The sequence below is a fragment of the Phycodurus eques genome, chromosome 13, assembly GCF_024500275.1.
Source record: "Phycodurus eques isolate BA_2022a chromosome 13, UOR_Pequ_1.1, whole genome shotgun sequence".
NCBI lineage: Eukaryota > Metazoa > Chordata > Actinopteri > Syngnathiformes > Syngnathidae > Phycodurus > Phycodurus eques.
In genome coordinates, this window is record NC_084537.1 from 16,272,007 (window position 1) to 16,286,064 (window position 14,058).

Sequence of the window (14,058 nt, forward strand, 5' to 3'; positions counted from 1 at the left end):
AATAGTTACGTTGAACTTGATGCTCAAAGCATGCTATGACAACACAGTAAAAGTCAAATTTACTCTCCCAAAATTCAGAGATATAAACTAGAAAGGCAACAAAATATAACTTAATCGAATCATATCTCGATATCTGACCCACAGCTCGATACACAATTATATTTTTATGAATCATAATCACGAATAGGTGCATTAACATGTTTGATGCAACATAGAAGTATTTACAGCAAATAGTTTGGGTCTTGTGGACGATGCGAATTCCATCTCCGCTCTCAACCAGCTGCCCAAAATGCTTCCATACTCGTCATGTAAATAAGGTTGGAAGGTCCAAAATGTCAGGGTAATTGGTCGAACAAGGGCGGCATGATGAACAACTGGTTAGCACATCTGCCTCGCAGTTGTGAGGACATGGGTTCAAATCCCGGCTCTCCCCCAATCCCGGTGTCTGCGTGGATTTCCTCCCACATCGCAAAAAACATAGAGGGTAGGTTAATTGAAGACTAAATTGCCCGTATGTATGAATATGAGTGAGAATGGTTGTTTATATGTGTCCTGCAATTGGCTGGCAACCAGTTCAGGGTGTACCCCGCCTCTCGCCCAGAGATGGCTGGGATGGGCTCCAGCACACCCGCTACCCTAGTGAGGATAAGCAGAACGGAAGAGAAATGGTCAAACACGCAGTTTCTTCCCATCTTCTGCTCCACGTAGTTAAACCAATTTGTGGTAGCCACATTTTTGCTCACGCTGGTGAGATGACAGTTACCAGAAATAGTCACATGACTTGCAGCTGGAGGCTTGAAGAAATTGAACAGTAATCTAGGCTTATGCTTTATTAAATCAAAATCACTATACAGCATGGTTCATAGCTCTGTGAGCTTGTAGGCTGTACACAGTGGTGCTGCTAGTCTTATTTTAGGGGGCGGGGGGGTTGAAGCTTCTAGCCCCCCCCCCAAAAAAATTTTATTTTTTAAAGACTTGGCAAAGCCAGTTTTGTAATAGCGCCCCCAAAATGTCCCACCCTCAACAAAATTTTAGGTTAAAAATTGTCCCTCACATTGCAAAAAGCTCCATTTGTATAGTGATTACAATGATGAATGCCAAGCCTGAGGCAGATTTTGGCAAAGATGTGCGCACCAACATTTAGACATTTGTGAATAACAGGCAAAAAAAAAGTCATCTTTCAAGAAAAATTGGAGCAGAAACCAAATTGCTGTATTAATTTTTTTCCATTGTGTATATTAGCAAGACTGTTTCAGATAGCAAATTCCGCCCAAAGCCCCCCCCCCCCCAAAAAAAAAAAAATCCTCAGACTGATCAGAGAAGAATTTTACAGCTAAAATTCAACTAGCAAAAAAGGGATGCTGCAATCTGTACACAGTGCCTTTAATAATCTGGTCTATATTTTACTGCAAATGCTTTCTTCATGTTAATAGAAACCTATTGATTCTGAACTGTTCTAGATGTGGCAGTTACATGCGGTTGTATATTATTGCAACAGTGATATGAAGAGGTGGATAAAGTCTGGAAATTCCCTACTGAAGGCCCAGGTAACATTCAGTGGAGTATTACAATTTTCCTTTGCCATCACGTACATTTCTCTGGTGGCAAGTTATGACACTGACTGAGCTGCGATTTCCTGAGAGTTTGAACTCCAATTCTCAAGTCATTTTTCCAGGATATTTTGGTTGAACTCCAACTTTTAGGGCATGGAAACAACACTTCAGACCAACTTTTATTTAAAACATTTATTGAATGCCAATAGATCAGGATGAAAACCCCTGAAAGAGAGAAAGCCATCACAATACTGCACACAGCCTTGCAAAAATCTCAACCAAGTGACTTACAGGAGTTTACGGTTCAAGATCATCCCAGTCAAAGGGAATGCCTTCATCCTCCTCTTGGGGAAACCATGGCTCGTGTTGCCAGTCCTGGTAGTTCAGGAGTGGTCCAGAATTGGAACCAGCGTGAGGTGCGCCTTTAGGATCGCCTGGAAATGGACTGCCTTCGGTGTACAAGATCTCTTGTGCAAAGGGGTTGTTGGAGTAAGGTGTGAGTTTCTTACTCTGTGGTGGGGTTCTGGGTCTACAGCGTTGTTTAATGGTGGTAGTAGTAGTAGTCATAGTCCGAGTTGTAGGAGCAGCAGCAGTCGTAGTACTTCTACACAGTTTTCTAGTGGGGATCTGGGTGGTGGCCAGAGGAGTAGGCTTTGTTGTAAACATCGTTGGTGCTTTGGTAGGATCCACCGTTTTGTCTTGCTTTGGGGGAGATTGATGGGGATAATGGTGGTAATATGGTGGAAAATGCGGCAAAGGGCAAAGCGCTCCAGGTGGGTGGCAATAGGGAGCAGCGGGGTTCTGTTGATAGCGTGCATAGAGTGGATAATGCACTGGAAGATGCGGATAGCCGTGAGAAAGAGGCTCTGACTTTTGGTACAGGGGATTGTAAGTGCGATGTACAAAAGGATACATGTGGGGATTGTTTATGATATGCAAGTAGTAGAGGTACTTTAAATAGTTGTGATAGTGCTGGTATTGATGGTAGGGATCATTGCTAGAGGAAGCCTGGTCCGCATCACGCTTGGACAGGTCTATAGTTAGGGGAATTCGAGGGAAGGGATCCTGGGGGGTCAAAGCGGGAGCTATGGGGCAGGAGAGTGTAACTGATGTCTCCAGAAAGCTCATTGGCAGCACGTAATATCCATTCTGAAACAAGATTAGACAGGAGGTTCAGCCGCATCATGGAGCTCAGGATTTGAGGGGATGAAAACAAGTAGCCTAGAGATTCCTAACAAACCGCTGCACGAGAAAGACATTTTCAAATTTTGTGGTGGGGTTGCTACTAAATCTTCAAAGTCAGTGTCAACAAATGTTTGTTATAATGCCAGTGATAGTTAATAGGATCCATTTACCTCTTGTATCACATTACAGCCATCATAGGGGACAACCAAGACAAGGCCAAGCGCATTCTGATGAAGCAAATAGCCACAAGATTCCGACAGCTCGCTTAAAGGGAGGTTACGTCCAGTGCCTGAAACAAGACCGTTAGCCACAGGGAGGGGGAGGAGAAGGAAAAAAAAAAAAAAAGAGCCACTGAGAACTAAAGTGGGCCAACTCATTTTGTCAATGTTAGTAGGTTAATTGCAAAGGTAAATGGAGAAAAGGCCCATCGGTCAGATGAAAACTCTCCCAAAAATCAAAGTTTAGTTCCAATTTTGATTCATAGGAGGCAGATCGTTATTGCACTCAACGCTTTTAAGCTTGGAGTCAGCACATCTGCGTTTTACTACTATAAGTTAATGGGTTTCATAATCATTCAATCTTGATCAGTTAAATAGCTGTTTGGACTTAGACCACAATTGCACTCAACTTGGTGGCAGGTATAAGACATTACTCCGCTCTTATGCAACATGACAAATGGGGTTAGCCCATTCTAGTTCCAAGTGGCTCAAATAAGACAAGCGGTCTAGAAAGCAGTGGAGCTACCAAGGTTGAGTTCCAAGTTTGCAGCCTCAAGTCCAGTGACTTTCAAGATCATCTTTTTAGGTCCACACTGCAGAGAGGACTCTGTGCGCCGCCATGCTGCTTCAGCTTCCATCAACTCAGACTGTGAGCCCTGCTCCCATTTTCCTACAGGAAAGAATAAGAGATAGTCAATAATATACCGGTACACCCTCCGATTGGTTGGTCAGAGCAAAACTTGCAACAGCCAAACTCAAGTAAAAGACACAGGAATTCACTTAATAAACAGCACCGCTGGTGAGTATATGTCATTTCAACTTTTATATTTTTGACATGTCATTAGATAAAATATTGAAGGCCCAGGTACCAAATTCACAGCCCACTACAGAATTTCATTTAGAACTGACCCTGTGGTTTAAGGAAATTAGCAGGTTAACAGAAGAGAAGGAGCAGTCTCACCTGAAACATCAGATTCCGACAAGTACGATCCTTGACTAGGGTTCAGTTCATTCCCATTGAGGAGAATCTTACCCGGTCTCATCGCGAACTCCAAGCTAGCTAATTTCCGTGGCAGCATTTTACCGAGAGTCTTCTGCGGAAAACAGCTGAAACTTGGGATAAGGGAGCACAGGAGCAAGACAAACGCTACGGTACGACACAAGGCACGTCGTCTTGGAGCGTCTGCCGCCATAGTGGTGGACGCACTTGACAATGAGCCAGTGTAACTGAAGGGCATCTTATAAAGAAGGAGGGTGTCGGCCTGGCCGCAGCTCACACCTGTGCTCGTCAAGCACTGAACAGGTGAGCTCGTTAAGAGCGATGATCCGATTGGCCGTCTACTCTGTTGGCCTTACATACACATTCTTAACATCCATCTATCCGTTTTCTGAGCCGCTTCTCCTCACTAGGGTCGCGGGCGTGCTGGAGCCTATCCCAGCTATCATCGGGCAGGAGGCGGGGTACACCCTGAACACCCAGCCAATCGCAGGGCACATATAAACAAACAACCATTCGCACTCACGTTCACACCTACGGGAAATTTAGAGTCTCCAATTCATGCATGTTTTTGGGATGGATTTTGGATTTTTTGGGATACTAAAGATGACTTTACAAAAGGTAACAATACTGAGTAAACTACTTTGTTTTGTTTTGTTTAATACAGACTGAAATATATTTTAGTGTGAAAAGTAAAAAATAATATTAAAAATGAAAGTTAAAATCATTTTTTACTGTCAGTTATATATAACGCAGTACTGGACTGCATACTCTTAAACAGTATATACAGAGGTAGCAAAAGTAGTCACAATATGAAGTAGCCTACTTAAGAACTGCAGGTTTAAAAAAAAAAAATAATACTCTGGGAGAAGTACTAATTCAACTACTTTAAAACAGACTTTAAAATTTTATTATTTAAAATTCTGGAAAAATAGAAAAGATTTTTACTATAAAAACTGTGCCAAACAAATCATGCGATATGAGAGGGGAAAAGCCAAGTCACTTCTAATACAGTAGCGATTTTGATAAATTGGATCAATGAAAAAAAACAAAAAACAATGCACTTAAAAACTAAGATTATACCTAGCATTAGCTCCGGTTTGTATACTATCAAAATGTTTCCATGGCATTGCTAACATTGTGAACAAAGAAAATACTAAATTAGCTAATGATAACTGATAATGCAGAAGGGGGGAAAAGTCAGCGCAAACTGTAGGCCCAAGCCCGGATAAATGCAGAGGGTTGCATCAGGAAGGGTATCCGGCTTAAAACTTTGCCAAACAAATATGTGCGTTCATTCAAAGAATTCCATACCGGATCGGTCGTGGCCCGGGTTAACAACGTCCGCCACCGGCGCAGTCAACCTGCAGGGCGCCGTTGGAAATTCAGCTACTGTGGGTCGAAGTCAAAGAAGAAGAAGAGGTGGAAAGCGGGTTTTTCGGCAGAAAGAGAAGAGGAAAGCACAGATCCTAGAACTGAATGTGGGGACTTTGAATGTTGGGACAATGACAGGAAAATCTCAGGAGTTGGTTGACATGATGATTAGCAGAAAGGTTGATATATTGTGTGTCCAGGAGACTCTGCGGTGACTCCCTTCCCAAAGTCCATCCACCAGTGGCCTGCTGCGGACTTTCCCACGAACACTTCACCCATGTCCACATCATAGTCGTCCTCCATGGAAAGATTGTGTGGAGTGTAATGCTCCTGAGATGTGCAGATAATCACATCACCTGAACAATGGCAGTATCCATCTTCATGCTCCCTGGGACTATAGAGGAAAGAAAATTTCACATAATCACCATTGAAAACTGATGTCGTGACAGCAATAGCTTTGTATGTGATGGTAAAAATACCACTGAAATTAAAATGCATACAAAACACACATTTCACAAAAGCACTCACCTTCATTGTCGACTGTCTGGTTTCTAATGTTGTTGCAGAACAGTGAATGAAACAAGAGCTTCCTTTCCCATGCTTAATAGCACTTGGGATCATTGGAGGAGGTTCATGAGGCTCCGCGGAAGTGCCCGGCGAAGAGGGGAAACACAAGCGCACATTTCCACGTTGGCAATGCTACATGGTGGTCACGTGCGGCCCGACTCCACTGATGTGTGTAGATGCGCATCACGGTCGGGGTGCCCAGAGGAGATGGCACCATTTGCAAATATATAGGAATGGACAGAATGGGGTGGAGGGTGCATGTGCACTGTGGAGGCAAGGCAAATTTCAAACAAAAATAAATACATTTAAAAAATAAAAAAGGTTATTGGCTCCTCATCTTGGTTTACTACTGACATTTTCAACTGCATCTATTCTGCATCTCAAAGAAATAGTTACGTTGAACTTGATGCTCAAAGCATGCTATGACAACACAGTAAAAGTCATTTAATAAGTACAATTTACTCTCCCAAAATTCAGAGATATAAATTAGAAAGGCAACAAAATATAACTTAATCGAATCATATCTCGATATCTGACCCACAGCTCGATACACAATTATATTTTTTATTAATCATAATCACGAATAGGTGCATTAACATGTTTGATGCAACATAGAAGTATTTACAGCAAATAGTTTGGGTCTTGTGGACTATGCGAATTCCATCTCCGCTCTCAACCAGCTGCCAAAATGCTTCCATACTCATGTAAATAAGCTTGGAAGGTCCAAAATTTCAGGGTAATTGGTCGAACAAGGGCGGCATGATGAACAACTGGTTAGCACATCTGCCTCGCAGTTCTGAGGACAGGGGTTCAAATCCCGGCTCTCCCCGTGCCTGCGTGGATTTCCTCCCACATCGCAAAAACATAGAGGGTAGGTTAATTGAAGACTAAATTGCCCGTAGGTATGAATGAGTGAGAATGGTTATGTGCCCTGCGATTGGCTGGCGACCAGTTCAGGGTGTACCCCGCCTCTTACCCAGAGATGGCTGGGATGGGCTCCAGCACACCCGCTACCCTAGTGAGGAAAGCAGAACGGAAGAGAAATAAATGGTCGAACAAGCAGTTTCTTCCCATCTTCTGCTTCACGTAGTTAAACCAAACTAGCATTTGTGGTAGCCACATTTGTGCTCACTCTGGTGAGAAGACCATTACCAGAAATAGTCACATGACTTGCAGCTGGAGGCTTGAAGAAATTGAACAGTAATCTAGGCTTATGCTTTATTAAATCAAAATCACTATACAGCACGGTTCATAGCGCTGAGCTTGTAGGCTGTACAGTGGTGCTGCTTGTCTTATTTTAGGGGGGGGGGTTGAAGGGTTTTTTTTTTTTTTTTTTTAAAGACTTGGTAAAGGCAGTTTTGTATTTTCCCCATTTTGTACATTAGAAAGACCGTTTCAGATAGCAAACTCACCCCACAGCCACCCCCCCCCCAAAAAAAAGTATTACAATTTTCCTTTGCCATCACGTACATTTCTCTGGTGGCAAGTTATGACACTGACTGAGCTGCGATTTCCTGAGGGTTTGAACTCCAATTCAAGTCATTTTCCCAGGATATTTTGGTTGAACTCCAACTTTTAGGGCATGGAAACAACACTTCAGACCAACTTTTATTTAAAACATTTATTGAATGCCAATAGATCAGGATGAAAACCCCTGAAAGAGAGAAAGCCATCACAATACTGCACACAGCCTTGCAAAAATCTCAACCAAGTGACTTACAGGAGTTTACGTTTCAAGATCATCCCAGTCAAAGGGAATGCCTTCATCCTCCTCTTGGGGAAACCATGGCTCGTGTTGCCAGTCCTGGTAGTTCAGGAGTGGTCCAGAATTGGAACCAGCGTGAGGTGCGCCTTTAGGATCGCCTGGAAATGGACTGCCTTCGGTGTACAAGATCTCTTGTGCAAAGGGGTTGTTGGAGTAAGGTGTGAGTTTCTTACTCTGTGGTGGGGTTCTGGGTCTACAGCGTCGTTTAATGGTAGTAGTAGTAGTCCGAGTTGTAGGAGCAGCAGCAGTCGTAGTACTTCTACACAGTTTTCTAGTGGGGATCTGGGTGGTGGCCAGAGGAGTAGGCTTTGTTGTAAACATCGTTGGTGCTTTGGTAGGATCCACCGTTTTGTCTTGCTTTGGGGGAGATTGATGGGGATAATGGTGGTAATATGGTGGAAAATGCGGCAAAGGGCAAAGCGCTCCAGGTGGGTGGCAATAGGGAGCAGCGGGGTTCTGTTGATAGCGTGCATAGAGTGGATAATGCACTGGAAGATGCGGATAGCCGTGAGAAAGAGGCTCTGACTTTTGGTACAGGGGATTGTAAGTGCGACGTACAAAAGGATACATGTGGGGATTGTTTATGATATGCAAGTAGTAGAGGTACTTTAAATAGTTGTGATAGTGCTGGTATTGATCATTGCTAGAGGAGGCCTGGTCCGAATCACGCTTGGACCGGTCTATATTTAGGGGAATTCGAGGGAAGGGATCCTGGGGGGTCAAAGCGGGAGCTATGGGGCAGGAGAGTGTAACTGATGTCTCCAGAAAGCTCATTGGCAGCACGTAATATCCATTCTGAAACAAGATTAGACAGGAGGTTCAGCCGCATCATGGAGCTCAGGATTTGAGGGGATGAAAACAAGTAGCCTAGAGATTCCTAACAAACCGCTGCACGAGAAAGAAATTTTCAAATTTTGTGGTGGGGTTGCTACTAAATCTTCAAAGTCAGTGTCAACAAATGTTTGTTATAATGCCAGTGATAGTTAATAGGATCCATTTACCTCTTGTATCACATTACAGCCATCATAGGGGACAACCATGACAAGGCCAAGCGCATTCTGATGAAGCAAATAGCCACAAGATTCCGACAGCTCGCTTAAAGGGAGGTTACGGCCAGTGCCTGAAACAAGACAGTTAGCCACAGGGAGGGGGAGGAGAAGAGAGAAAAAAAAAAAAAAAAAAGAGCCACTGAGAACTAAAGTGGGCCAACTCATTTTGTCAATGTTAGTAGGTTAATTGCAAAGGTAAATGGAGAAAAGGCCCATCGGTCAGATGAAAACTCGCCCAAAAATCAAAGTTTAGTTCCAATTTTGATTCATAGGAGGCAGCTCGTTATTGCACTCAACGCTTTTAAGCTTGGAGTCAGCACATCTGCGTTTTACTACTATAAGTTAATGGGTTTCATCATCATTCAATCTTGATCAGTTAAATAGCTGTTTGGACTTAGACCACAATTGCACTCAACTTGGTGGCAGGTATAAGACATTACTCCGCTCTTATGCAACATGACAAATGGGGTTAGCCCATTCTAGTTCCAAGTGGCTCAAATAAGACAAGCGGTCTACAAAGCAGTGGAGCTACCAAGGTTGAGTTCCAAGTTTGCAGCCTCAAGTCCAGTGACTTTCAAGATCATCTTTTTAGGTCCACACTGCAGAGAGGACTCTGTGCGCCGCCATGCTGCTTCAGCTTCCATCAACTCAGACTGTGAGCCCTGCTCCCATTTTCCTACAGGAAAGAATAAGAGATAGTCAATAATATACCGGTACACCCTCCGATTGGTTGGTCAGAGCAAAACTTGCAACAGCCAAACTCAAGTAAAAGACACAGGAATTCACTTAATAAACAGCACCGCTGGTGAGTATATGTCATTTCAACTTTTATATTTTTGACATGTCATTAGATAAAATATTGAAGGCCCAGGTACCAAATTCACAGCCCACTACAGAATTTCATTTAGAACTGACCCTGTGGTTTAAGGAAATTAGCAGGTTAACAGAAGAGAAGGAGCAGTCTCACCTGAAACATCAGATTCCGACAAGTACGATCCTTGACTAGGGTTCAGTTCATTCCCATTGAGGAGAATCTTACCCGGTCTCATCGCAAACTCCAAGCTAGCTAATTTCCATGGCAGCATTTTACCGAGAGTCTTCTGCGGAAAACAGCTGAAACTTGGGATAAGGGAGCACAGGAGCAAGACAAACGCTACGGTACGACACAAGGCACGTCGTCTTGGAGCGTCTGCCGCCATAGTGGTGGACGCACTTGACAACGAGCCAGTGTAACTGAAGGGCATCTTATAAAGAAGGAGGGTGTCGGCCTGGCCGCAGCTCACACCTGTGCTCGTCAAGCACTGAACAGGTGAGCTCGTTAAGAGCGATGATCCCATTGGCCGTCTACTTTGTTGGCCTTACATACACATTCTTAACATCCATCTATCCGTTTTCTGAGCCGCTTCTCCTCACTCGTAGGAGAAGCGGCTCAGAAAAAAAACAACCAACCATTCGCACTCACATTCACACCTACGGGCAATTTAGAGTCTCCAATTCATGCATGTTTTTGGGATGTGGGAGGAAACCGCAGTGCCCGGAGAAAACCCACACAGGCACGGGGAGAACATGCAAACTCCACACAGGCGGGGCCGGGGATTGAACCCCGGTCCTCAGAACTGTGAGGCTGACGCTCTAACCAGTCGACCATCCTGCCGCCCATTCTTAACATTTATTTCTAAAATCACCAAATGTACTCAAGATGACCAATACAGCACACCTACAGTTGCTATAAGTACTCATACTGTGTACTTAAGTAGAAGTACAGATAGACCTACGAAAGATGACTTTAGAAAAAGTAACAATACTGAGTAAACTACTTTGTTTTGTTTAATACAGACTGAAATATATTTTAGTGTGAAAAGTAAAAAATATTAAAAAATAAAGTTAAAATCAGTTTTTTACTGTCAGTTATATATAATGCAGTACTGGACTGCATACTCTTAAACAGTATATACAGAGGTGGCAAAAGTAGTCACAATATGAAATAGCCTACTTAAGAACTGCAGGTTTAAAAAAAAAAAAAAAAAAACTCTGGGAGAAGTACTAATTCAACTACTTTAAAACAGACTTTAAAATTGTATTATTTAAAATTCTGGAAAAATAAGATTTTTCCTGTAAAAACTGTGCCGAACAAATCATGCGATATGAGAGGGGAAAAGCCAAGTCACTTCTAATACAGTAGCGATTTTGATAAATTGGATCAATGGAAAAAAAAACAAAAAAAACAATGCACTTTAAAACCAAGATATACCTAGCATTAGCTCAGGTTTGTATACTATCAAAATGTGCATACAACTGCATACTCTTAAACAGTATATAAAGAGATGGCAAAAGTAGTCACAATATGAAGTAGCCTACGCAAGAACTGCAGGTTTTTATATATAAAAAAAAAAAAAAAAACCCTAGTAGAAGTACTCATTCAACTACTTTAAAAAAGACTAAAATCGTATTTAAAATAAAAATGTTAAACTCTGTCAAACAAATCATGCGATAGGAGAGGGGGAAAGCTAAATCACTTCTAACACTATAGCGATCTTGATAAATTGGATCAATGAAAACAAAACCTGCACCACTCCATATGGATCCAACGATGTGCTCATATTAAATTACAACAGAAATCAGCAGTCCACTATCACAGGCTTGAAACATGACAATTTCTGGTTTTCCAGTTGTCGTTTGCATTTAGCTTTACAGAAAATCCTTTGCAAAAGTTATTTGGGTAGGTAACTTGAGTAAAGCTTTACAAGAATTCCTTTATAACTCAGAGTTGGGAGAAGTAGGCCGATCAGAATAAAATGTACACTATACTTACATTTTGGACTTCACAAGACAGTAACTCAAAGCAATTGCTACAAATAAATTCAGATTAAGTTAAGAAATCTAGAAACAAACAAAAAAAAGGTGCAAACAATAAGAATTAGAGGACAAAGCTTGTTTGAACAGTTTATTTGAGCCATTTTCACTGATTGGCATACATTGCAGCAAGCAAGTCTTCATAAGAGATGTAGTGCATCAGCTCAGGGGGAAACTGGAACAACGGATTGTATGGTAACAGAGTGGTGTCAGTGGCTGGTGCCACAGTTGTGGTCAGTGCTCTGGTTGTTTGCATTGGCGGGATAGAAGGATGAGGAAAATAGGGAAATTTTGACAGAGTTGCTGGCTTCGTAGAGCCCTTTTGGCTTGGGTTCCTAGCTTTGGGATGATGTCCTGGGAAGGGCCAGAGGTAGGGATTGAAGAATGGGTACTGGCCCATCGTCTGGGGAACCTGGTACGGCCGAGGATAATTGTGCACATAAGGTACGTGTGGCATAACGGGGTACTGGGACACAACGGGGTTCTGGGGTGGTGGCAGCTTGAAATTGAAAAAAGGGTCCTGGAGGACTGGAGGCTTCTGAAGCCCAGGGTGGGAGACTGGGCTATGCACCGCTGGTTGCCACTTGGGGAGGTAAGGCACAGGATGGGGTGATTGGACCATGGGGCTCAGCAGGCCACTCGATGATCTGGGGCTAAGGGGGGGAAATTGGACGAGGCTCCGGGGCTCATTTTGGGACCAAATTTTCAGGGGGGGACCTGGATTTTTGGAGACAGCCAGCCACTTGGGGACCTGGCTCACATTGGGCCCCCTGGTGACTACTGGATCAGATGGTAGTAGCGTGGTTGGCTTTGGGACATCAGTTGGAGCATGTTTGGTGCATATGAGGGTGACTGGAACTCCTTGCCAATGCATTGGAAGCACATAACTTCCAGCCTTCAGGGAAGAAAAAATAATAATAAATTACACCTTTTCACACCATTGGGTAGACTACAAAGTATTAGGACCACAATGAAAAGAACGTATTTGAGTATCAGTTTTAGTCATACTTTCACAACATGAAATTAATCTTGAAAATATATAACGTCAAATAGAAGTTAACCAACAATTCTTGTAAATTTACAATTAAAATCTTGAAAATGACTTCTCATAAAATTTTAACTTTCATTTAAAAAAAATGACTAAAATACAACTTATTTGATATATTGACAATTTTTATATTGGTTTCAATGCAAATAACATGACCTCTTATAATTTTGACCTAAAAACAAGTTTTCCTCAAATATACAACAACTAAATTTGAAAATGAGATTTAAAAGCTAATCAACTAGTATTAACAATGTAAAGCTAAAAATTACAACCTTGATCTACAAATTACTCAAATATGACTATTTGTACAAAATTACAACAATATTGATACAACTTTCAGAAAACATTGTAATTTGACTGTTAAACATTTCAACCATGTTTCAAATGCAGTCGCTTGCGAGAAGCTTGGCGTTCGATCGCTATTGCATTCAATCAACAAACCGCATACATGTCAGACTGAAACCATGCCACACATTTTGACAATATGCATAAACCATTAAAAACTTTAAGATCAAAACTAACTTTTTAGCTCAAAAGCATGTAACTTGTGATTTTTAAAAAATAATAACTTTTAGAGAGAGAACATTACCTGTTGAAGTATGTAACAACCACCATAGGGAACATACATGAGGAATCCAAGGGAATTTCGATGCATATTGTAGCCACAGTTTAAGGGCACAAGGGGCAGAGGCAATGGAGCTGCATTAGGAGCTGTGGGAGAAGAAAATAAACTTAACTGGCAAATAGAGACCACCAATTTTATTAAATTATTTCCCCCCCAAAGATTGTCACCTAACCTTGCAGCACTGACAAGTGGGAAAGCCCTGGTGGCTTCACACGGAGCTTCATGTGGTTATCTCCACACTGCAGGGAAGTCAAGCGTCTCCATGAGGCCTCCAGAGATTCGGGTTGCTGCAGTGGCACAGGGTTGATCCCCCAGCCTCCTAAGCACCATTTGAAGTTACACAAGTTGAGATGGAAAATGTGGCAATTTTGCGTTTCAAAATAAAATAAAATAAATGAAATTAAGTCGCTTTCCTACCAGCAGAATCAGCTTGATAAGCGGCTCCATCCTCCACAGAAATGTTTGCCTTAACTTCTCCATCTAACACTGGATCCCCATGAGAAACTTTCCCCAACACAATCTTACCCCGCCTAAAGCCCTCGGGAGCATATTTTCTTTTGTCTGCCTTCTTCAGACGATAACAGTCGACCGTGTGAACCAAACAACACGCTAGAATCAACGCTGCAGCAGTGCGGAAAAGTGCAACACTTGCGCTTTTGTCTTTAAGCATCTCGCCGCTGTACGCGTGAAACTCGTGCAAACAAGTGACTCTGCCATTTTCGCTCTTCTTTTTGACTTGAGCGCCACTTCCTGCTAGCGTGACGAGCGGCGACGGAAGCAACCAATCAGAAGCTAAGGTGGGCGGGCTTACCTGATTACGGAAT

General features: G+C 42.5%; 2 protein-coding genes across 2 annotated transcripts; both read right to left on the reverse strand.

The window, feature by feature from the left end:
- Positions 1-1,850: 1,850 nt before the first annotated feature.
- On the reverse strand, positions 1,851-5,330 carry LOC133411745 (uncharacterized). Its single transcript, XM_061694410.1, has 4 exons — positions 5,268-5,330; positions 3,483-3,626; positions 2,909-3,027; positions 1,851-2,702 (listed from the first exon to the last, which is right to left on the reverse strand). Exons 2-4 carry the CDS (start codon positions 3,592-3,594, stop codon positions 1,851-1,853), a joined length of 1,083 nt encoding a protein of 360 aa, XP_061550394.1. The 5' UTR covers positions 3,595-3,626; positions 5,268-5,330.
- A 6,337-nt stretch (positions 5,331-11,667) lies between these two features.
- On the reverse strand, positions 11,668-14,033 carry LOC133411746 (proline-rich protein 36-like). Its single transcript, XM_061694411.1, has 4 exons — positions 13,652-14,033; positions 13,407-13,553; positions 13,199-13,320; positions 11,668-12,456 (listed from the first exon to the last, which is right to left on the reverse strand). The coding sequence occupies exons 1-4, from the start codon at positions 13,902-13,904 to the stop codon at positions 11,668-11,670; spliced, it is 1,311 nt and encodes a 436-aa protein (XP_061550395.1). The 5' UTR covers positions 13,905-14,033.
- Positions 14,034-14,058: the final 25 nt, after the last annotated feature.